Source organism: Syngnathus acus, chromosome 16 (assembly GCF_901709675.1).
Source record: "Syngnathus acus chromosome 16, fSynAcu1.2, whole genome shotgun sequence".
NCBI lineage: Eukaryota > Metazoa > Chordata > Actinopteri > Syngnathiformes > Syngnathidae > Syngnathus > Syngnathus acus.
Window position 1 is genome coordinate 9,135,442 of NC_051101.1, and position 26,133 is coordinate 9,161,574.

The following is a 26,133-nucleotide window of genomic DNA, read 5'->3' on the forward strand; positions in this document are numbered from 1 at the left end:
GGTGCTTTAGGTTACAGATAACAAGGTAACTAATAACCGTGACCAGTCACACTAATCACTAGGCTGTGGTCACTTCAGGCCTATATATTTACCTGCTGCTTGTCATTAACACTCCAACTGAGTGTGTGTGTGCATATATGCAAGAGAAGGAGACTGAAGTCTTTTTTGGTCTTCAGCGTAAAAACTACCTCAGCTCGTACGTGTAAATAAGCTCTATAAGAGCCAAAGTGTGCACGAGAGGACATTAGTGAAGGACAACAGTCAATACAGCAGCATTTCATGGCGAAGTGACCAGATGGGAGCCATTTCTCAGTGAAGCACACATGACAGCCCCCTGGGACTTAGCCAAACGCCACCAACATGACTCACTGACCATGAAGCTCAAATCCATCCATCTGATGGGATGAAGATTGAACTGCTTGGCCACAATTCCCAGTAGCGTGTGTAGAGAATCCCAAACTGGGATCCGACTCACATTAATATCTCGCTTACAGGCACACTCACTAGTATTAGAGACATGCTGTGAGGATTTCGAACAACATATGAGTCGAGAAAGATGGAAGTGGGAAATATATGGAGACGTTCTCACAAGTAAAGCTCAGTTGGAGCTTTCAGGAAAGTGTGAAAGTCCCACCGTGGCCCATCAATGCACCACTGCACAGATGTGAAAATTGCCCTGCACTGGCGCTCCCCATCTGGTTTGGCTAACTAATCTAACAAAAGCAGAGTAAAGAAACTTCCAAAAATAAACAGTCTTGAAAATAATCTCTGATTAAATCTACCCCGTTGGTTCTAAAAGTGTTCCTTGGTTTAGAGTAAACACTTATAATAACCCCATTATTTATTTGGGCAAAATGAATGCTGACTGTCAAAAATTGCAGTCAGAATTTTTCACAGACGAATAGACGGCCTTATAATAAAAAGAAAGTAAAGTTCCCTGCAGTTAAAAGCAATGTGAATTCAGATATTTGTCTATATTTGAAGATTTCATTTTTAAAAACATTTATTTCATTTTTCTTTTCATTTTTATCCATTTTCTTTCCGTATTTTTCCATTTTTTATTTCATTTCTGAAACTATGACTATGTTTGAAGCCTCATTTGATATACTTGATGATTTATTCAAACTGGGCAGTGTTGTTAACAACACTCTTCTCTGTAATATGTCAAATTTACATTTATTTTCACTTTAGAGGGACCTTAAGGATATGATACATGTATGCCCTGGGAGTGCTGAATAGCAGTGGAGTGACAATTTATCACTCTGGACAAGAGAAAATGAGAAAATAGTCTCTTCAAAACCTTATCTCTTCAAAAAAGTTGCTTACTTTGAAGAAAAGAACACTTCTCTAACCCTTTTCAAACTCAAGGCAAATGTAATTGTCTCAAAATTCCGCCTATTTTTAGCACAACTGAGTTCATTATAAGATATTGCTTTGAATCAGTGTAAATCCCGTCATAGTTTTTTTGGGATGTACATAATTCTTGGAGCAGGTCAAAGAGTTATTGTACAGCAATGCCAGGGTCACAAACTTTTCTGAACATCACAGATGGACCATATGGAGCTGAGCACAATGACCTGCTGCTCAACTCTACCGACCATGTGACTGATGATTTTATTCATTAGAGCCGCCGCATGGGAAGGGCGGCGACATTGAAGAGGTAGACAGAAGGAGGGTGCAGAGGTGAGAAAAAGATACACTCATTAAAGGAGAAATAAAAAAAAATAGGAGAATATACCGGACATGTGGGAATAAAAATCAAAACATTGAAAAGAGAGAGCGAGAGAAGCTGTCAATCAAAAGTCATCTGGGCTCCAATGACACACAATATGAATTAAAATGATGTCAAATAAAAAGCATAATTTGTTGAGCAATCAATTAAAGCATTTTGTTTAATTTACATTACTGTGCCTTACTTTAATGTAATGCTGCAAACTTGACACACTTCTATGTCCATTATAATCAATTTGGGCATGCTTGCTTGTTTGCCATCCAATATAACGGCCAAAGGATTTTCTGCAACTTTGATTTGTTCGTTTATTTGTTTCTATCACCTTTAGTTATCAGTACAACAGGAATTGATCAATAACAATAACAGAGGTAAAAAAATATGCATTTTTTTAACCATATTAGCCAAACTAACGTGTTCTGTAATGCCAATTTGGGCCACAGGAGGTAAGAGTGAGCACCAGAAATGAGTAGATGAGTTATGGTATGATTTAAATATGTCTATGGAAAGTATGCATGTATACAAAATCATTTAAAAAGCCTTAGAGTGAATTTATCCCCTCAATTTTTTATTTTAGGTTTGCACAACAGCAGAAGAAGGGAGCACCATCAAGTGAGGAGAACAACAAGAAGGAAGGGCGTCCTCAACCACTATATTATAGTGTTTATGACATCTGGTCAGTTGTTTGACTGAGGCATGAACGGGTGTATGTGTGTGTGACTTTTAGATGCTTCAGGGACACACCTGGTGTGTGTCTTTCAGCTTTTAAGACATCCAGACGGACATTTGACCAGACCAGCTTGAGTTTCCCATGACTCTCTCAAGCCTGGGGGCGAGGCACACAGCATGGCAAGTGTTTAAAAAGATGCCTTACAGATTGCCTTTTGCCTAAAATAAAACAATCTAAGGATTGATTTAGCTGTTCTTTTTAAGATTAGCACCAAAAGCTTCCTTGTGCTTTAGCTTTCTGATCCTTGCTTCTAAGCAATAGCCAAAATCAGTGGTGTGGTGGCCATTAGGAACTTCAAGAAAAATGATTTTCCTGAACAGCCGGTCTGTTTTTGAGACGGCTGCCTCAATTTAAATCTGATCTTTAAAATCTTGTGCAATACTGATTTTACCATGTCCTGCTTTCAATTAATTAAATGATCTGTAAAATCATTAAAACAAAATATTCAAACTGAACAGCTATTCTGGAGCAGATTATGTTCACATTACATGAAGATTTTTAAACCATAAAAAAATGCCTCTGGAGCTCAGTTGAATTATAACCGCACAAAATGAGCTTTATTAAGAAGGTGATTCATTCCAATCAATATTTCCTCGCCTTGACTGGTGGCAAAAATACAGCAACGTAGCCGACTCCTGAGCGCAGGTACCGGACGTGAACCTGGTCACGGGGTCGAAAGGTGACCCCGGGAGGCTGCAGCGGCTGCAGCGGCTGCAGGTTACAGGTTGCACGATGAGTGCGGGTTTGTTTGCGCAGCTGCACTGCGTGGCGCCTCCGTACAACGCGTGTGCGTGATGAGACGCGAGTAGTGAGGGCTGGGACAGGAAGGATTAGCCGGAGGGAGGGATGACTGAATAACGAGGAGAGATAAACACCCACCCACCCACTGCCCGACTCCCGACCGACCGAGCCGTATCCGGAGAGGAGTGACACGCGAAGAAGGAAGGGAGAGAAGAATCGGGACGCGGCAGCGGTCGTTTCGGATTTGTCTTTTTGGAGAAGGAAATAGGACGCTTTCAATATATGACTGGAGAGGTATGAATTGCGATTTTATTCAGCGTGCGTAATTGTGCGTGACATTAGGTGTGTGGGGTTACAGGTGCAGACTTTTGATTTCTGCAAAGAAAATGATAAAAAACTAAAAGTCAGACAGAGTTGGATTTATGATCAATTTTGCACGTATGCACGGGAGAAAACATGTTCCTATCTCATGAAATACTTGGAGCTAATCGGCAGTCTGAAAGGAGGGCGAGCGGCTCGGCTTTGCTCCACATGCCACAATCCAATCTTGACACAACTTTGTTACAAGTGCTGTTTTATTCATAGAGCTGCAGGAGAGCGGGTGTCCCTAGGTGAGAAAGATTCCTCAGCCTTTCTCCTGCAAGGGTAATAATGAGCAGAAGTCAGGAGGTGAGAGGTAGAAGGGGTGAGAAGGAACAAAAAGTGGGAAATTGAAGAAAGGAGAGGGGTTGGTCAATGAATGGCACTCACACCTGGTTACTTATTTGAGCTGTCAGTCAAACTTGCTGACATGTTTGTTCTCCAGTTTTTGCCCCTTGTTGATTTCTCACAATCTACCCAATTCCTTACTTCCAATCTAGTGCTCTAAAACAGAAGAACATTGCAGACTTTATGTTTTAATAACTATACTGCAGGTGATGTAAAAGTGGAATTCTTGCTTAATATTAAAGGAACGTGATCTTCAGATTTGAGTTGATATCGAGAGGCTTGTTAACAGTGCATTTCAAAATTCCGATTTGAATGTTCATTCAAATTTCATAGTTCCAAATCAATTCAATCTTATCTTGTTTTTCAAATCAATAAAAGTATGTGTGTTATATATACGAGGAATCCAACTTTTATGGGTCTTTCCTTAACCAAATTATTAATTAGAATGAGCATCCCTCCCCATCAGCTTTTATAGAATGACAAAAACGTTTGCGGAAGTTCAAAGGTCTCTTCTCCATGTTCTTATCTGGAGAGTATACGATAGGTGCGCTGTTAAATAAATAATCACTTATTTCTTGTATGTCAGTCATTTTGTGGTGTACAAGCCAAAAATCTGCCAATTTTCCATTTGAAATCATTTGTATTCTTCCATTGCCTGCATGCTTCGCTTGACTTTGTCATATAATAAAACCCTAAATTAGTTTTTGAAAGGACAAAGACCACCTTCTTTTCTACTCTGAGCTCTTGTCTTCTGCTCTAAAATTCAAAATTTCTTCCCATCTTCTCTCTACTCTTTTCTTTCACGCTTCTCCTCTCTTCTTCTGCCAACAAAGTCCTCCACTGTTTTAGCCTCCTCCGTGTGGGAGTGAAGTTCGACGACTGCTCTGTGGTCGGTCTAGAACGCCCGACAACTGCTGTGTAATTGTCTCCAAGTGGACATTATGTGGGGCTAACTGATTTCAGATCAGCCCCTTGGGGTTGTGTTGGGGGCTGGGAGGCAAGGTGGGTCTTCTTGACCTCCCGAGCCTCCCTTCAGCTGAATGGCATTCCTCAAGTCTGTCACTGGATGTCTTGTCTCCTTCAGCTTTTAATCATTTGCTCATGTTTTTTTCTCCCATCTCTTTCCAGGTCCATGTCGCTGGTTGTGAGGATGTTTTCTCAGGGTTATCTGTGGGCTCCACTGGTGTTACTGGTTGTCATTTCCCATTTCCCCAATAAAGCACAGGATCAGGGTAAGTTCTCTGCTTTTACTCGTTTTTTTTGGTCTTCTGCTTCTTCCAAACCCCCGTCCAGCTTTCCAAGATCCATCTCCAAATTATGTTCTGTTTCCTCAACCTACTCCGCAGTAAACTTTCTTCTTCACTCTTCCCTCTGTGTAATAATCTTTGATGGAAAGGCTCAGTCTAATCAGATGACCTCATGAGCACGTCGATGCTATCATCTCTGTCAGGGTAGCGTTTTGGCTTCGGCATCACGCTTGCCACCTGGTTGCAGATGCCGCCACGGTTCAGAGCGTTTTTTAATAAATATGGTGTAAACGCGAGCTTCAGGGTGTGGTGATTTGCTGCGTGATGTGCCGCACAACATATATAACGCATCAGTGTGCCTTGCAATCAACTGCAACTCAGCAAACCGGATTGATTCAATATGGGGCTCATCACAAACGTGGCCTGTCTGCTTTGTGCTGACGAATGACTGAAATACGGAGATGAATCGCCATATCCATTTCCCCAATTTGTGTTTACTTCAACCTTTAATATTGTAATTTCCCGAGTATAAGATGCCTTTTAATGTATTTGTCCTAACACTAAAATATATGTGCTGTGAAGGAATTAGCTTGTGTTTTTTATGTGCTACACTAATATTGTATGAGCAATGAATGAAGGTTAATGTCACGGTATCAAGTGTGTGTTTGTGTGTGTGAGAGAAAGAAATATTTGAGCAGTGAAAGGGTTTTACTAAATTTGAAATAAAACAATCAATATTCAAATGTGGACTCAATACCACCAAAAATATTCAAAGTGACATTTTAAAAATCTTAGCACTCTGGTGAGACCAAGTATCTCAATCATTTTATTATGAATGAATGAATGAATGAATGATGATGAGGACATTTATAGGCAGAATGTGTCGACTATACAGTACAAGCAAACATTCTTGGACGCAAGTTTAAAGCATGCACTTTTATACCATTTCTCAATTGACCTAGATCAAGATGTCAAACTCAAGGACCGGGGGCCAGATACGGCCCGCCACATAATTTTTTTGTGGCCCGCGAAGACAAATTGTGCATCGGCACGTGTCAATATTAAAATTACAAATTTTCTTCATTTCACAAAATAGAAGTATTGCTAGCAATTTTATTACCATTCATCTTCTTAAAATATTGGAACAGTTTTTACTCATCTCTTATTTCAAAACTCGTTATTCATCAGTTTGTTGTGTAACAAAAGTGAGGGGGCTAGCATTTACATCATTGAAGGCCCTATGCAAATTAAATAGAACTGGCACCAAGCTGAAATCTGATTGGACAAAGCAAAATGAACCCACAAATGAATGGAAGCTGTGCAGCCAAGACACAAATTATGAAATGAAGACAAATACACAGTTGAAAATAAATGATTACAATTCCATACAAGTTGTGAATGTAGGTCAGTGCTTTGAATTATTTGATTGGCCAGGAGAGAAGTTATTGGCTGCACATTCTCGATACGAAGCTGCTTTGCCAAGCTGTCACTGCATCCACCTTCAATTGTTGCTTGTTTATTTGAAAAGTATGTTTTATTGGCTCTCGACTTGCCCATTTAATTAAGAATATTCCATTTCGTGCTGTTAAACCATGCTGAGGTGCTTTATATTTAATGGCAAAATTCCCTTTTTAACTGCTTGTTTACAAATTACTGAGTGCCTGCCTGCAAATCAAGTGTGAAATGAAACCACCATGTAAATCTATGGTTACATGTCTAAATTGCCCGAGAGTTTTTTTTTTTTTTGTGTTTTGCTGCATGCACCACATGCATGGATCCGACTTATTGACGGGTGTAATGAGGCGGCTTGGTGATGAAGTACTGCCTGTACAAGGTGAAAATACAATAAATGTTTGAAAGGGCATTGACTTTGTTGCTCACCTTGTCTCGCTCGCTTACTTTCGCTCCGGGTCGATTTGCAGCAGGACAAACAGATTCATTTCAATATCAGTGTGTATTTTGACCAAAGAATGGTAGAGACCTATCAAAACACTTTCCCGTGGTGTTCATGATTTTACAATCACTCAGAACTTCTCAAGATCAATTATTCACTTGTTGAGTAATCCTTTCATTGATCTCTTGCACATCATTCGCACAGGCAACCTTCAAGGGGAATTCGATCTTTAAATAATAAATGTTTGTTGGTGGATTTCTACAGGTTGTCTTAAATCATGTTGGGTGCGGTGGCGTCTTGTGTGTAGTTGATTTATTTACACTCGCACGTCCTTATTAAATGGTGATTGCCTTGAAATGAAAGCGGGGCTTTTCTATACCTCCCTCTTTTGCCACTACTTAATTTAGACCTCCCTCTTTGCTCGCACCATTTCCTCTCACTCTATACTATTTTCCCCATTTTTTTTTTCATCCACTTCCTCATCATTTCATTCCAATTTGCAGCAGCTATTGTACCGCATAGAGTGATTTAATTTGATTTTAGACAGAAATAAACAAGTAGTGTGACCAAAGTGTGGATGTGTAAATTAGACTGGGATTTGTTGCCTCTGAGTTAAAGCATCACAGGGGTGACCTCTATCCAGTCTCTTCATTAGGGGGCAAAGAAAAGCCACAAATGTCCCTCGAAGCAACAGCATCAGGTCAGATGGGATTTTAGGGTGAGGATTAGTGTGTGTCTTAGAAATATTTGTATAAACAACACATATCCTCAGGAACACCTACGGTACCAAAGCGTAAAGAATGACTTGACTGCAAGAAGAGCAGCTATTATTCCAATTCAATGAAGACCGATAATATAATTCCAACCATGCATTATTTATTATAACTCAATATCAAATCACATGATACAATTTCAAGAAACCCTCCTGAGGCGCACATTTGACAAGATATGTGACAAGTTATGACTAAACTCATTAAATATAAAAATGTGAAAGATTCTGGGATGAGGTAGCAAAAGGTGCATTTAGAAAAAAAAATAGTAAAGCCACAGGAGGCTCATGTTTAATTTAGTATAATTATTTGTCGCTCAAAGTCCCTGTTATGCTTTGTTTGGAGTGCAGAACAACTGTAATTCTCCTTTTGTGTTCTGTAAGTCTGTAATTCAAGTCCACAACATCACATGAAATATTTGCTACGGCGACATTGAGATTTATTTTGTTCCCAACTCAGCCCCCAGAGGGTGCAAGTAGAAATATTTTTGTGTTGCAGCTGTGGAGGCAGCAACATACTAGGAGTATAATGTGCTGCGTTTTGCACATTTTCATTTTGATAATTAAGTATTTGTTTGTAGTCCGGTCACTCAATCAAGCTCCCTAAAGTGTGTGTGGAATCCCACACCGTGTGTGTGTACTCAGCTCCTGTGTGAATACTCTTCTTTTTTTTTTACGTCCAGTGATTCGTGTGTGTGTCTGCAGTGATCGGCATTTGTGCAGTGAAATTGTGTGCTTAGAGGACAGACAGTAAATGTGAGTGACTTTGCGGTGGCCGATGATTCCGGCTATAATGAAATCCGAGTGAAGTCAGTGAGGCAGAAGCATTAATTCATAAACAAAAGGCATGATGAGGTGGAAGCAACCTGCTTTGAATTAAAATCATGCTCATTTAGCCAAAGCCAATCAAGTGGTAGCAGCTCCTCACCATTCAATGTCTGTTGAATGGAATCCAACTTGTCACCATCTCCAACCACTCTGAAGAACAAATTGAGCTGGAGGCTGTGATGTAAAAAGTGAAGAACAAATTATTATCAGTCAAATTAACCTCACTGATTGCAACGCTGACCGTCCAAAAATGGACAGCGAGACACAATTAATGTTCGGCTAAATCATTTGGATTGGTATCACTTCATAACTGTGTGTCTCCTGGTTCAACGTTTTGTTTTACAAAAGTGTCCAATCCAGGTCCAGAAAGTTAAAAACCCTGCCACAGTTTAGAGCTACTCAAAGGCGCTCCTAATCAACCCCGCTGGCGGGCTGTAGGTCAAGTGATGAGCGGTGCACAATTTCCTCCAAACATGACACCAAAGTGTTCAATCTTTGTCTCCTCCTCAGACCAGGGGAAAATTGAAGCACTGTGAATACTTTTTTTTTGGATGCTCTGTACAACCTGTTCACCAGTCATTCTCAGGGCAGGACATTGTTATATATTATATTCGAAACGGTGTGTAGCGCAAGTTACAAGTGACCCGAGTGTGACAGAGGATTTCATCATTGCAGTTGTATACTACGTGACCATGCTGAATAAAGAGCCTTTTTTTTTGTGGACACAAGTTTTTTCATTTCAAATCCAGGAGGAGGGTACTGCTCCTTCCCGTTTTATGACACAAGAAAAAAAAAAACGCTTTATAGTGGTATGAAGGAGAGCAGGCGGAGGAAAGATTTGAATAAAAGCTAACATGAGGTGCAAACTGTTGTAATGCGACACGTCAATCCGTTTTAAGAAGCGACAGGACAAAGTAAACATTTCTAGGAATGGCTGTAATTGTTTCTGGCTCACACCTCCTGCGTAGTTTAAGATTACGCTAATTAGCCGCTTGTTAAAATGCCTTTGAATGGAATTCACAGCGCCACGCTGCAAGAAAATGTCCTAGGTGTTGTGTTTGAATAGATTTCTTTAATTTTCAAAAACTATGAGGCCTTTTCTGCATAAGTCACTTCAACGCCTCGGACTATTTCCTGGTGCGAAAACTGTTGTTGCTGAGGAAGCCATCAATGTCCTACTTTGAGGATGGTCTTTAATTTTACTGCCTCGCATGAATTGAGCAGTGGCTGAGCAGGGGGGAAGCCACTAAAAATGGCTCTAGTTTGCGAAAAATACGGCTGAGTTTTATACAACACATATATCGTACTGTACTGTATACTCAGACGAGGCTTTCTTCGTATTGGCTATGATTCAGCATTTTTTCTACTATATCCCCAAAAGCATCTTGGCACGTAAAGAAATGGAATGTCGAGGTGCAATATTCATATTCTCTATGTGGCAGATGAGCTGACCTGTGAAGAAGAGTTTAAATAAGAAGCCCTCAATTTCACTCGGCATCCACGGCTATTAGCTATACGATATCCATATTCATTAATCACAGTTCCGCTCTCTTGAATTGCCTCAATGTACAGAGCTTGAGCATTATAGCTGTCTCCTTCAATTTTTACATTCGTTAATTATAATTCAGTGCTTGTAAGGGTGTGTTCTTTGACATGCAAAGGCAAGGTCTCGTTATTAATCTCCTGCCAACTCTATTCAAACGCTATCAAGCACACGCCCAACGCTAGCAGAGTTCTAATGTTCCCAGTGGCCCTGAATTATTCATGGGGTCTTATTGTGCTGAGGTGTAATTATATAGTTTTGCACCATGCATTTGGACTATTTGATAGATGACGTGATATGATTACCTGAGGACTGCAGTGGATTATTGGTGAAACTGCTGTACTCGACACCATAATCAGATCTATAATAAAAAGCAGGGAACCAAGGAGGATTTGAAGGACAGCAACCCAAAATAAAACTTCCTTTAATTTTTTTTTTTGCTTCGAACTAGGTCGGTCAGCATCAAGTGTTTTCAGAATCGATTATTCTCGCAAGCATTCCATTGAATAATTGAATAATCGGATTGAAAAATGCTTTAAATATGTATTGCAAAATCATGTTTTAAATTTGGGAGGATCAAATCAGAAGATTTGGACATGTTTTGTTCATCAATGGCTCTAAACCAGTGGTTCTTAACCTTGTTGGAGGTACCGAACCCCACCAGTTTCATACGTGCATTCACCAAACCCCTCTTTGGTGAAAAATAAAATCATTTTTTTCAAATTCAAGACATCAATGTTTTTACTGGTGCACAAAATGAGCTGTGCATGAACATCCCCTTGTTCAAAGAACAAAACCAACACACTGCATGAACTCAAAACAAATTACATACCTGCAAATCAGCATGACTTCTGCTGTTGCCTTTGCGAGACCACTTTAGATATGCGTCATCACGAATTTACACGATGAATCAGGTGTGTTCGGTCCTCTGCAGAAGAGACTGACTCACCGAACCCATCGGGTTCAATCGAACCCAGGTTAAGGACCACTGCTCTAAACGATAAATTGATTATCAGAATAGCTATAGATGATTTGTTGATTCATCCGATTATTGATAAATCGATGCTTCAACTTTGAAGACATATTTGTTCGATTACAAAACTTGTATTATTATTTGTTTTTACATTCTAGGGATTAAGATCATGTTCTCGAGCTGTTGTTTTGAATGTAAGCTACTGCCAATAAGTTTTCTTCAATGCTTAAACAAGAATGAATATATATTTTCCAATGCACTTTGAGATCCATTTTCCAAAGTTTGCCTTTTTTTTTTTTCTCAAAAATACTGTTATTGTACTTCACAGACACAACTAAAGCACTGGCTGAGGTACCCCAGAGCAAATATGCCCACCTCAAATGAGATTTGGTGCATTGATTGAAAAATGAGTTCACAAGAAAAACAAAAGTCCCATTCTTAAATGTTCACATACTGTTGCTGTAAGGATGAGGGAAATATTTTCTTCCACTTGTGTCCCTGGTGACTGGGAACATTTTAATTAATATAATTTTGATTAATGGCTGCATGACTAATTTCCCATGATAGAAGTGTTGATCATGATGTGCTCCTTCAGTTCCAGCTCCGAGGAGGCTGCGATTCAAAGTGCTGAGCCCAAACAACCTGCTCATCTCGTGGAAAGAGCCCAAAGGCGACTTTGATAGCTACTTGTTCCTCTACAACAGCATACCAGGTAGGGATGTCAACCTTAAAAAAATAAATAAATAAATAAATAAATTATTAAAACTCTCAGAACATACAGAGAAAAAAATCTGCTCTTCAAATTCGAACTGACTCAACTTTAAGGAAGATTTCATCATGTCTTGGATGTTCCGTATCTCAGGAACAATTTTGTATTGAGCATATTATCGAAGCTCCTGCACTATTATCCGACATCTCTGCTCAGTTTGAGATGACAAAAAGTTTGTTGTAACAGCTTGCAATCTGTCAGCAAGTTACAAAGTGAGGCTTTTAGTCAAGTAGCTTCCATAATGATGGAGTCGAGCTCGGAATCAATGTGAAGCACAGGCTGCACACACAGCCGCAAGATTCAGCGTCTCACCCCGCCCATTGTGAACAACTGAAGAATGTTAAAATGTCTGATATGACCTCATCTACTATAATACATTCATTGGTCACCTTAATTGCCATTGATGTGTCTTGTAATCATAGCACCTCTTCGTCACATAAAGTCCTTGACGATGATGCTGCCAACCTCGCAACGCCGTTCCGAAACACAGAAGATAATTTTCTCATGTGCAGCCATTGTATAAGTGAAGGAGCAGGTCTGAATAACCACGTAATATAAAATGCACCCCCCCCCCCCCCCCCAAACAAGCTATCGGGAGGAAAGCTGCGTCTGACAATTTCGTGTTGCGTTTAATAGCGTAAAAAAAGAATAAAAAAAAAAAAAAAATCTAATTTACGGCCGCTTCCTCTCAGGGAGGAGTGGAAGTACTGCAGTGGTTGCTTGGCACTCAGCACATGCAGTAAACATTTTGGCCCTCCACTGTGTCCTTTTTTGTATCAAGATAGTTAAGAGCTCCATGCAAGAGCATCCAAACAGTTTCTCCTTTCACCTCTGTATTATTTATCTTCATATCATGCTCAGATTTATTTTAAGCAGACAAGCTGCATGATGAAAATTTAAGTACTGATTTGGTGGTATTAAAAAAAACCAGCTTAATAAACTGCTGTGCTTGATTTATAAATAAAATGAAAAAAAAATCTGTCAAGCTGACGTTCTCATTAACAGTTAATGAAAATAAATTCAAAAAACTAAAACAGCAATGTTTGTATACATTCTATGTACTGCAGACATTTCTTTTCTTCATTCATTGTTTCATGAAGACTTTTAACCTCATGAGCGCAGCCCGGGAAAAAGAAATGAGAAATTGTTATTCATACACAGGAACACGTGATTATGTATATTGCGAATGAATGCGTTTTGGTTCGGAAATGATCGACAGCATAGAGGTGTGCAATAACATCAAACTATCCAATTAAAACACTGAGCCTGTATTTAGCTGATTGACTTTAGTTTGAATGCTGAGCGCTGCTGTTTCTTCACCTTCTCTCTACGCCTTGCTAGTCTTTTAAGGACGTCATTATCCATCAGACTGCAGCGGTAGGGGGACCGCAGAAAGCGTGCACACACCTTATTGATGGCTTCATTGATTGCAAGTTCAACATTTAAGTGGGCTGATAGTGTGGCTGAACAGCTCACATTGTCGCTCTCAAACTATGCAACAGCATTCTTGGAGTGTCAAATCACAGGAAGTCACTCATTTTGTCCACCTCAAATGTTACTCAGTAAAAATGAATCATCTCCAGGAATTAAATACAAATTGGTCATAAAATGGACAGACTTCCTCCAAGGAACTGAATCAAACTTATGGTTAACCTTGGTGTGATTTTCTTATACTCAGGTGGCCATCAGAGGGAGATCATCATATCAAACAGTGACACTAAGGTGTTGATAACGGACTACGATCCATCCAAGGACTATGTCGTCAGTGTCATTTCTGTCAGTGGCAGTACTCAGAGCCGAGCACTTCTGGGCAGATTTAAAGGTGCGTTTATACCTTTAACCCTTGTGGATTGTTGTTTTGGTCATTCTTAATATGGTCATCTAACTGGAAGATGACTACGGATTCAACTTCCATCTCTACTTTCTAAGTATCCACTGATGTACTATGGCTGCTGCTGATACGCTCTCATTAGTGTGAATGACTTGTTTACTGCTTTCCTTGACAACATACTTTATGTTTACTGTGTGAGCGGATGGATGAGGAAACACTATAAAAGGCTACCTTCTGGGAGGAAAGCTGCTGTATGAATTTATTACAGTGAATCCCCATTTACTGCAAGGATATGTTCCAGACCCAACAGCAATAGTCTGCGCTATAGAGAGATTATTTTCTCCTTCCACACACTTTAAACACATTTAAATATATTAGAACACACTTAATTATAACTTTTTATTTATTTATTTTTATAACCCCCCCCCCCTTTTTTTTTTTCCCCTACTCTCTTGCTTCTTGTACGTAGTATTTACAGAAATCGCCGAACGCTAACTCGGTAACACTGATTGTTCTGGAAATTTAAAAATCTTGGGCAAATTGCATTAATAATAAAATAGTTTGTTGATGTACCATGTTTTTTGGACAATAAGTTGCTTCTGAGTATCAGTTAAAAAAGTACATCAAGAAGAAGAGAAGAACATATGTCATATTAAACTGTAAGTTTGGGTGAAATTTCTTTCATAAAAATCAGGACCAAGAACAGACGTTCTTGAATCGTGGTAACGGCAACGAACGAGAAGTTGCAGTTGATTTACAAATTTGCACTTCTAACTGTGCCAGCTATCCCTTTTGCTGTTGTTTTTATTTTTATAATTTTTTTTATTTTTGTTAAGGAATTTTAAATTAATTGTGTTCTTTTGACAGAGGAACTTCCTCGCCAGATTATTATAAACAGCAACTGTATGCCAATGAGAGCGGCAGTTAGTTAGTACAACATGTTGGCAAATCTCATCTTCATATCTGTAAATCTGGATTTGCTTGTACACTTGCTTGTAAAAAGCAGAAACAAATGCTCGCTTAAAAATCAACAATGTAACAATAAATTGTGATTTATGATGGGGATTGACAAAATCATCGTGCATCTTGTGACACGTCTTTTCTATTCCATGTGCAGCCGTCGATGGTGGTGGAGGAGGCAAAACGGAGCCGCAGCATTTGACCGATTCATTGATTCTTCCCGAAGATGTCAATGAGATCTCCGGAGGTAAGACGAGCACTCGCAAAATTGCCAGGAGGATCAGACGTCACGTCTATATTAATGTGTTGCTCAGATGAAAAATGTAAAACATCAAGTGTTTGCTTTGGTGTGCACTGCTGGTGAATTGACGTACCAAGAACAGCTGTCGGGGCCATGTCGAAACAACAGCTCATTACAACCCAAAGCCAAGAAATAAAAAAACGACACTCAGGGTCTTTCTAAGTCCAGCTGGATAAGATTGTGAATTTTTTACTCCATGCTAACAGAACCGACCTTTTAAAAGTGACGCAGGTAACAAATGCTAAGCCTAATTACACTCTGTTTGTAAATCATTCAGAGTTGTGTACACAGGGTTGAGTGATGTATTTGTCAATTGTGTCTTTGTGGTTTCCTACAAACTTGAACTATGTCACCCCAGACTGGACTGTCTGGTTTTTCATCTTGAAATCATTCAACTGGCAGCCTTAGTGATACACTACTTGTATTTCAATTTTACTGAAACGACAGAGACAAGGAAAGTTTGATAGTCATGTTAGATCCTCTTAAATTTGGTAGGTTCATTTTATATAGACACCTCATATTACACTGGCAGTGTGGTTATTGTTTTGTTTGTTGGGCTTATTATTCAGATTTGCATGAAGATAATTCATCACGAGGCGTCAAGGGAATGCAACTGGGCAACTCAGAACTCTTCTGGTAATTTCAATTAAGCCATTATTCTTATGACTCAAAGGAAACAAAGTATACACCGAGAAATTGAGGGGAAAGTTAACCTCGATAATTGACGAAGAGCTTTTTTTTCCCCCCAAGACCTTTGAGTGTGTCCATCTCATCCGGTTTCTCTTGATGCACAGGAACTAATATTCCCGGACCTTGCCACCGAGGATCTTTTTAACAATCTATAACTTTAATCTAATCCTTAGAGATAGGAGAACCCGCATCAGTGTCGAGACTCTGCTTCCCCATGGGAAGGTGTGTCAGTGGATTTGAGGGTTCGATCCAAGCATGCGTTCCCAAACTCATCACACACAATTTATTTCATCACAGTGACAGGAAATAATTGTATGATCTGCTGATGCTTGAATGATTTTTCCCAACTTGGCCACAAAAAATGAACAATCTTCTCATCTTCTTGGCCTGTCTGTAGCTAGATTCGACATTTGAGTTTCCTTCTGGCTGTTTTATCCCAACTGCAGCGGGGGTGACCTTCATTAGGGTTGTGCCTCACATCTCTCGAGGTTTATAATAGTATGCCGCTGTGCGTCAGTAGACTCAATGAATGCTTTGCGTGTCGCTGAGCTTTTGTGTACTATGTCACACTGGATGAGTGAAAGATGTTCTTTCATTTCATTGTGTGTTGTCAAGGCTTCTATCACATGGCTGTGTTAGTGCATATATTCACATCATTTTAATCAATGATACATTTCATTAATATGGTGGACGAGATTTGCGCTGTTTGGCGTTTGAATGTTCAGCATTCCCCCAAAATATGCATCTTTGGTTTTATTAAATACTTTAAATTGATTATAGGAGTGAATGTGAGTGTCATGGTTGTCCATATGTGTCCTGCCATTTGATGGCGATAGGTAGTGTGTGCACAGCGTGTTCTTTCGAAAGTTAGTTGTGATAGCTCACCTGTGACCCTAATTAGGAAAAAGCGTTCTCGAAACCGGGTTGATGGAGATCCGATCGTCACTTGCCTGATGGTGTGTTTATGGGAGAGTTGAAAGAAAAGCTAGATTGTTTTTGTCGTATAAGCAGGAAAATAAATTGGGATCAGGGCTTGACGTTAACTTTTTGCTCACCAGTCGCTGTGGCTATTGGATTCCTAGAGTTACGAGCCACTCAGCATTTTCACTAGCCGCAATTTTGCTGTTGGATAATAGACATTCTGCCCGACCAAGTTCTGGTTTTCTGAAAGAGGACAAAAAAGGACTATTAGAAAAAAAAAATAGAAAACGAACTGTGCTCAATTTCTTTTTCCACAGCAAATCGGAGCATGTCAGCAGCCAAAGGATCACAAAATGTCAATACGATTGTATGTATGAGTGGTACAGCTTACTTTTTTTTTTTTAAACTAGGGTTTCAAACTAAGGTTTCAAACTAGGGTTAGGGTTTCAAATTAGGGTTGCAAACTAGGGTTTAAGTGCAAGAGCCCCACTCTCCTCAATGAAGCTAATACGCAATTCTCTGCTCCTGTGTAGGTCTGCATCTTAACAGCTGGATTTGAATAATCGATGCAGTGACAGCGCTTTTTTTTCTCTTTCCTTCCATGTAAATGTCTGCCTTGAGAAAAACAAAGTCAAGATTGATGCATTATGGTGTCACAAAGATGTAAATTGAAAGATTCACAAAACCTTTTCTCCATGAACAACGCTGTAAGCGTTTCAATAATAGCCTTCAAGCAGCTGTAAATAACATTAAGCTATATTATTACGTTTATAAGAACACTTCTCCCATGCTTCTTGTTGTTGTCCCTTCTAAACTTCTATTCTTGGTTACTGCGTAAATTTCTTACACTTCCGTTCAAACGTTTGGGGACACTTTGAAAATGTTATTTTTAAAATAAAATCGCTATTCGAGGATAACAAAATTCATTAGGAATACACAAATGTAGATGATCAAATATTTTCTTCAGCTATTTATTTATTCATTTATTTATTCTTTTATTTTTGGAGACCCTACCTCAAGCCTCTTGCTGGGTGGCATGGGTCCCTAAGGTTCACCAATAGCAGCGGGTGTGCCAGGACAGATGCTTGTTTTGCTTGTCAAAGCAACTATAAACTCATTAGTGGGACTCGTGTTAGGCAGTAATGGAAGTCGACCCGAACCAACGTTTCCACAAACACGATAGCTAATAGATGATTCTTTGCACAGCTGCGTGGCATCAGATCAAACACTAATGTTTATGTGTCGGCATCACAGATGTCGTTCATGATCCTCCAGTAGTTAAACAGATTCCAGTCTCCTGTTGAGCCCAAAATTTAAGTCGTAACGGAGTTTGAAACCAAATGGTTTTTCCCGGTGAAATTATTCCCTTCAATTAATTAGACGGCAAAACTTCTTTTCTTGCATTGAGAGTTGATGATCACAAAACACTGGGTCCCTTTCCCTCAGTCAGTCTTTCTCAAATAGTGGGGCGGGCCCCCTTGCGATGGGGGTTGCGATGCCAGGGGGGCGCGTGTGACCCCAGGGATCTTGTTAATTAGGACACAGTGCTACGCAGAAGTGTACTTCTTACGATTTTATAAACTAATGATACTATTTATAGTCACGGGAGGGCGTGAAATATTTTCTTCTTCCTGGGGGGGCATAACAGAAAATAATTGAGAAGCACTGCCCTAAGTTTTAATTCTGTCGAGAAAAGACACCTTAATAATAAGCTTTTGGTTGACTGAGTTTCAGAATCATGGCAGTGAAGTTATTTTTGAAAACTTCTTGTAATGTAAGACACACAATCACATTGGCTGATTTAACATCCAAGAGTGTAAAGTAAAAAATACATCCCAAAAACGCATCCCCTTTGTTACAATGCATTTTTCAACACCTACATAAATTAATAGGATGCGAGCGTTTCCTCCTCCCTCCGTCACTGAAGCCTCAGACTGGCAAGCACACGCGTGCAAGCATGCACACAAATTCAATGAACCCAAGGGACAGATGTAGTTCAAGTTGAACTGGAGGCCAATGAGATTCTGATGCTCTGATAGTGAGAGATAGAAACGAGAGTCATCTTAGAGCATCACCCCTACCTCCGTGTCAGAAATCCTTTATTTGCGACACTATTTGAGCTCTTTGGCTCTGTAATTAGAAGGTTGCGTTGCACCCTCCTGGAGGCCCTTTAATTTAGAACTTGTATTTATTTCCCACTTTGTAGCAGGCTACTCCATCTGTTGTCCCTTTTTCTCCATTCACCTGTAGTACTTTACATATGCTCGAATAAATTTGGTAGCAGTGCTACCTTTAATAACCAGAATATTATTATTGTCATTATTAGTAATATTATAGATTTACTTATTTTTAGCCAGTTTCCAAACACAACAGACAACAGACAACAGCAACAAGACACTGCAAGATGACATCCAACCATCCTAAGTTAATTCTGCAAACTTATTTTGATCTTGTCCTGTGCAAATTTCAGCAGTGTTCATTCAAATGGCATGCTGCCAGCCAGCCATATTGATATGCATACACAGTTGCTTCTTCTTCCACTTGGTTGCTTCCACTTCTGCCTTCATTGTTTTTAATCAATTTCTTGTTTGTGCATTTTCCGTCCGCATGATGTGGCAACGAGATCTGATGCTCCAAATATTAAACCCAGAAATATGTCACAATGTTGGTAAATTATTATGGCAGGCGGTAGGCCCACTCCAACATTCGTTTGAATCATCGCTTGTAGATGTTGCCAGTTCAGAACAGGGTAGAGTGATGATAATGATGACAGCTGGTGAGATGATATAAATACGGTAAGAGAAAGAGCAGCGGGCGAAAGCGGTGAGAAGAATTGAAAACTAATGAACATAAACATTGATGCAAAGTGAGGAGGCAGCTAAAGGACTCACGGAGGAAGCTCATTTCAGTGTCCTTTGCAATTTGCACACTCCTTCTCCATTAATCTCCCTTTACTTACAGCTCTTTCCATCCTGCCAACGTGTCTTTAATACTTTGCTTTTGCCCCACAGCTGAGTCATTTCTATTCAAAGCTGCGTCGACCTCGCGCACGTTGGATGTCAATTCGCAGTCTCGGGAGCAGATCGACCATCGCTCACTTTGGTTTGCATGCAAGCGAGAAAGAGCGAGTGTTCTTGCCAGACTTTTGTCCTTGTCCTCAATTAAGTAACAAGAGTTCGCCACTAGGTGAAGCTAATTGTATGACACTGCACTTGGGTGGCTCGTCCACTGGTAGGCCAAGTAAAGAGGTCAATTAGATTGATTTATGTCCACTTATGTGCCTTTCCAGCTCATAAAAAATGCTGATAATGGTAGCACTCTGAAATATTTTAATCATGTGAAGCAATGTCACACGGAGACGAGTGGCAGGTTAAATGCATTATTTAGTACAGCAACATGCCAGTGGTTTGTATAATTTTGGTTGCTAGATGGAATGATATGGCGAATTTGGAATTTGATTGAATTTTTCAGTTTGACTCTGGCCATCTTGTAAACATGTCTCAATATTCAGGGTTCTCTCTATTTTTTTGGCCACTGTAAATCAAGAGCAGGATACACATAGGCAGGCTTCCCTAAAAACTGTTTTTTTTTTGTTTTTAAATAGCCATAACTGCTAGTAACCACTGACTGGGTAACTACTCGGCTAGAGCTGCATGGTGCCAGGCCAGATAATTAATAATTGTAAAAAAAAAAAAAAAAAAATCCTGCTTTTTGAGGTAACTCATCATAGGTTTGTAGGTATTTATTTGTATAATTTGACTCCTGTGCGAGATCCTTGGGACTCTCCCGGCCCTCCCAGGGAAACAAAAATCGAGCTCCTCCAGTGTTGGTAACATCATTATAATCGTGTTGAATGAATTTGTCACCCGACATCGCACAGCCGCCTCACACTTTTCAGGTTGGGAGTTTGAATCTGAGCTCTAGCCTCCCCAGAGTTTGAATGTTTTCCCCGTGCTTGCACGTTATTTTGTTTTTGGGGGTGGGGGTATGCTGGCCTCCCTCACACATTTCAAAACTGTAGACTCAACAAAACTGTAGACTCAAAATTATCTGTAGATGTGAATGTGAACTGTTTGTCTCTATAAGCATCCGACCCAAAGTCAGCTAGGAAAAACTCCAGCACAGCCGTGATCAAAATAGATGGATGGTGAAATCAAAAAGTTTTTTTATTTGGTACAATGCCAAGTTAGACTGCTTGTTTATTTATGGACTGTATAATGACCAATAAACCGGGAGCAGTCCCAGACAAATAAATTGAGATCCTCTCCCATAGCCGTCACTTACTTTTATTTACAAGCTAGTATGCGTTGGCCATGGTGGAAAGTATCATCTTGAATAAAAATGCCATGCTTGGCCATATTTGACCAGTTTCTTTGACTTTGTTTGAGGGATTTGTGCTAAACTCAAACTGGTTTCACTTAATTGGCCGTTTGGCCTTGGGCATAGCACAGTTGTTAATTATTAATGATTATAATTCATGATGGAATCATAAGGTAAAAAGTCAGAAAATAAAGTATGCGGCAAACTAATGCATCATGAACTTGTGCACTGGTGTCATGATGAACCACTGTGTGTTGAAGTACAGTATCATATAAACAATACTGAGTGTAAACTATTTTTTAGAGCACCAAAATTTCCTTTTTGAGAGAATATTTTCTTGCCGACCTGCGATTGAGGGGTGACCAGTCTACATTTTGCACCCACCTATTGACCCAAGATGAGCTCCAGCTCACCTGCGATGCTGAGTATATAATATGAATTAATATATCTTGCACTTGACTTTGGTGGTTTACAAACTAGTGTCTCGCATTTTGCAGAGTCAATTATTAAGCCGTCTTTAATGGATCCAGGCAGAGTCACCCATGCATTTTTTTTTTCAATATGTACATAAGGCTAAAGAAAAAAAAAATCCACCAGATATGATAAGCGAAATAGAAGCCTACTCTGCTCAACAAATATGTGAGCAACCAAGCGCAGAAATTAGGTTAAGACAAACAGATTGGAGAGAGCGGCGAACGCAAACAAAGGTAGAGGAGAGACGGCTTAAGGGAAAGCCCCTCGGTGTATTGAGCCAATACATAAAGCATCTGCTGTGTCAGAACGTCTTTGGAGGGAGCTGAAACAGAACACGGCAGTCGATTAAAGTTCAACATGTTGAGAAAGGTCACTCGTGGAACGAGGCAAACTGTCAAAATACATTGTTGGGATTATGTTGTATAACCCAATGCATCATTAGACTCTCCCAAGGCGGTCTCGCCGACTCCTTGCATGAATAGCAATGAGCGGCTGAGTTGATTGAGGTGCTCTGAGGATGGCAGATGTGACAATCCTCGACATGTTGCCCGATCTAATGAACTTAAAAAAAAATAAAAAAAAAAAAGAGAGAATATTTTCCTTTTTGAGCCCTTGTCACAGTTCTCAGGAACTTTCATGAAGACTTTGTAAGCATTCTTTACTAACTAAGGTTGTAATGTTTTTTTAAATGTTATCCTTATTTTCAACATGCTTTGAAAAAAAATAGTTGAAGTGTTATCCCACACATACAGGAAGCTGTTCATTTTAAGGGTTCAGTTCCAACATATCCTTTGCACTGTCACAGGAAAGCTGGAGCCTATTCCAGCTGACTTATGGCAAGATGGCTGATACATCACTGCAACGGTGCCGCCGTATATTTTGGCCTGTCATAGCAGCGAGACAGTGCTGTATCCCATTATCGTTTTGTGCCTGGGATTTATCTTAAATCAAGACTGCACATTAATTTAATGAAAAACTGTTTCACAGATATCAGTTTGATTATCTTTGCAATAAATTATCATGGCCATGGAGGTGAATTGCTACTTTCAAACGAGTTTTACGCAGGAATCTAAAGTCTGTTTCTGCTGTCAGTCCATCTGCTTAACCGTCGCTGTTCTTGACATTAATTCCAGCCACTGCAATGTAATCACAGTGCTTGGGAGGAAATAAAACCTCACAAGAGAAGGACTGAAATGGCAGCAGACTCAGTCTGATCCAATAAATAAGTCGCTAATAAATCAAGACGGCGTGGTGAGAAGCAACGGTTAATGAAAATAAAGCAAGGAAACAGTAACATGGAAAAAGGCTGCAAATGTTAAATGTGTTTGTTTAAAGGGCTGACTAAGTTTTCCTACTTTTAAGAGCTCGGTGAGTTTTATTTCATTTTTATATTTTGAGTGTAACTTTCAGTTCCAATTTTTCTTGTTAGTGGTCATTAGGGAGTTCTCGGGGTTAGTCACTTGTGACTTGCTCAATCTGCAGGATGTTGGATAATGGCTCTTTGTTACTGTAATGCCAGGTAGAATGTTGCATTCAAGACTGCTGGGAAATACGCAAATGAAATCCAGGGTGTGGGGTGTGCGACTACAAAAAAGAAAACATTTCACTTAATAACGAACACCTTTCTTTTCTTTTTTTTTCAGCACTTTTATGTATTAAATTGACTGTGCATGGCAGCATACTGTATTTTCTTGTCAAGAAACCTTTTCAGTCAGGCAACTCCAAACACATTTCAGTTTAAACAGAATTTCTTGATTAAAAAAGAAAGCATTATTTTTAAAAAAAGTGTAATAGCTTTTGTGTCGCTTCATTTGCGGGGTGAGCATTTTAGCATCCGAGATACATTTTGGATTTGTTTATATGAGATGCAAAATGTGAATTTTGACTCTCAAATTGTGTCACACAAGTCCATGTGTTACGACCTCTTACAAATTTTGATGTGTCTCTCCATCTTCTTGCTCTAGGTACCATTTATGATCTGCGCCCCTGTGTTTTTGCTCTCCTTGAGGAGTCTGGCAGGCAACTATGGTCTCTTATTGCACTCGTCCCAGTTTTAGTAACAATTTCAGCGCTCCTGCTTGGTAATCCGATTTATGTCTGGATTGCACATACTTTTCCCCATTGGTCTGCTTTGTGGTTGATCCCTTAGGCCTGGTGAACCGTCAGTTTAACCGTTTGTTTGCAAGCCAATTATGGATGATGCGCATCCATTTGTGTACTCGCACGAAAATAGAATCGGTTACGGCAGCGGCTTTATTAATCACGAGCTTATATGCAAATAAGGTTCAAATACAGTTCACTCAACATTCTTTAGCACCTGATATTTCAAAGTTAGCTCAGCACCAAATGCTCTGAGTCTTTATAGGCTTGAATATGAAGAAGAGGAGTCCAGATGTTTGATTCACTTTCAGTGCCGTTAGTTAAGTGGGCCTGGAATTGTGATTGTCTATTTTACAAAGTCATTTTGAGCAATTCTATGCCTCTGGCTTTTTGGCAACAGTTTACGGGAGGCTTTCTTTTGTTCCAGCACTGTGCCCAGATGTGCAAATCAATGCCCATAAGGATATGCTTGCATCATGAGGAAGAACTTGTCATCCTAACTAAAAGTCCATCCTTCCATCCGGTCAACCAATGGGAACAGAGAGAAACAGAAACTGCCTTAGTAAGACTTAACATTACAGACTGGAAGAAAATAGAACAGAACTTATTATACCCACTAAAGAGGACTTGTTGCCTTCTACCTGGGTCTCAATTCTTCATTTTTCAAACCATAAATGAGCTCTTGGACATTGTTCCTCAGGATGTGTAATTTCAGCAAAGGTGTTAGATGAGAGGGGAGATGGAGCGTTGGTGGTTGAAAAAAAAAAAAGAGAGAACTAAGGCAGATGGAACTTTGGGGGAGAAGAGACACCTTTGACCAGCCGGCTGTTGTCTGCAAGGCAGGCGGTGTGTAGCGATGAGATGTATCGGCACGAATCACAGGAGCAAGCAACCAATCTCTCTGACATCAACAACACTGTATGCATATTTATGTGTCGGCACAAAGCAGGACTTTGATTTGCTGTCCCCTTCCTATGCCTCGCTGTGTATTATTTGCGTGCATGGGTGAGTCAATAGCCGCATGATTGCAGAAGTAATGTATATCGAATATGTGATTGTGAATCATTTTTCAAAACATTGGGCAGATTTAATATGGAAAACTGTCAGATGATTACAGTATCAAATACTCTGTAGATTGCAGAGGCTTGTGCAATTTTTTATCACAAACATGCTGAAGTTGTCAACACTTTGTTCCACATGCTCCAAACAAATCTGTTCAGTGCTATCTATACGTACATGTAAGATGAAAATTGTAAAACGAATTACAGTAGTGGCTGGGTATTATGTAGCCCTCCTGAAATTGAAATTGGTTTTGGTTATAGTCAGATTACACCTTGAGGAGGTTTTCTTCCGAGACATTAAGAGTTGTTTTCGTCCTGTACCAGGTTAATGGAAATCCCATTAGGCAAATAGTCTCGTTACAGTATGCCCTCCAAGCATATCATGACAATTAAGAAGCTTGGTTTTCATTCATGTTAATTACTTACGGCCATATTCTCAGAAAAGGTTGTGTCGTTTTTTGGGCTGTGCAGATCCTCCCTTGGACTTCATTCTGTCATTTGCACACCTTTTCACCATTTGCACACTCTGCGTGGAACAACCCTTAAATCTGTCAAATCTGGAAGAGTGCACATTCTCCCAAAGACTTAAGCACCTTTTCTCTTGTGCAGAAGAAAGGGTGAATCATTGCATGAATCAACTCATTGAACGCATTATTCTTATTCTTATTCATCATCGTCGGTTTAAAGTCCGCTTTCCAGGCGTCGCTGGGTTGGACTGGGTTCTCGATATGGCCTTCTTCCAGCGGGAACGGTCCATGGCCATCTCGTGGTTGATGCCGAGTGCCTTTTCTTGCCTTTTAAAATCATCCTAGGAGGTGCGTCACGAATTGCTTGCAGTTCCTTATAAATGTACGCACTTTGAGCTTCTGCCAAACTCAAATAAGTTTCTTTTTCTGCCACATCAACAACTCTCATTTGCATTTAAAGGAAATGAGACGAGACACTCAGATCAGGGTACTGAGTTTGACTTTTTGCTGTTCTACGTTATGGTCAACTTTCATTAGGGAGACCTTTGTAGACTTGGTGGAGGTCTGTGCTTTTGTAAATGTCATTCTAGCATTGATTTTTTTCATGGATCTCTTTTTTTTTTCCCAGTGGACCAGTTTGTGTGCCACACTGAGTCCATAGCAGACATTGTGATCCTGGTGGATGGCTCGTGGAGTATCGGTCGTCTCAACTTCCGGCTGGTCCGCATGTTCTTGGAAAACCTGGTCAGCGCCTTTGAAGTTGGCATCGACAAGACCAGGATTGGTACGTCTCCCTTCACCTTTCCATTATGAAACGAGCGAGTCTTTTGAAGGTTGTGAAAATGTCATTATGTGTGTGATTGTAGGTTTGGCTCAGTATAGTGGTGATCCCAGGATAGAGTGGCACCTCAATGCTTTCACTACGAAAGAAGCTGTCATTGATGCTGTCAAGAACCTTCCTTACAAAGGAGGAAACACTCTCACGGGTACCGATTTATTGTTGCCATCTTTATTTTAACCATTTCCATACTAAAATTTCAATTCATTCGGACTCGAGTGCCTTTCATTATGTCTACC

At 39.9% G+C, this 26,133-nt stretch overlaps 1 protein-coding gene across 1 annotated transcript in view; it reads left to right on the forward strand.

Annotated features, from left to right (window-relative positions):
• The first annotated feature begins 3,247 nt into the window (after window positions 1–3,247).
• col14a1a (collagen, type XIV, alpha 1a) overlaps window positions 3,248–26,133 on the forward strand; it is a 72,553-nt gene continuing 49,667 nt past the window's right edge. Inside the window, exons 1-7 of the mRNA XM_037272914.1 lie at window positions 3,248–3,494; window positions 5,037–5,140; window positions 11,758–11,874; window positions 13,610–13,753; window positions 14,880–14,969; window positions 25,685–25,840; window positions 25,923–26,042. Coding sequence (XP_037128809.1) covers window positions 5,041–5,140; window positions 11,758–11,874; window positions 13,610–13,753; window positions 14,880–14,969; window positions 25,685–25,840; window positions 25,923–26,042 — 727 coding nt within the window. The 5' untranslated portion in view covers window positions 3,248–3,494; window positions 5,037–5,040. The remainder of the gene's footprint in view (window positions 3,495–5,036; window positions 5,141–11,757; window positions 11,875–13,609; window positions 13,754–14,879; window positions 14,970–25,684; window positions 25,841–25,922; window positions 26,043–26,133) is intronic.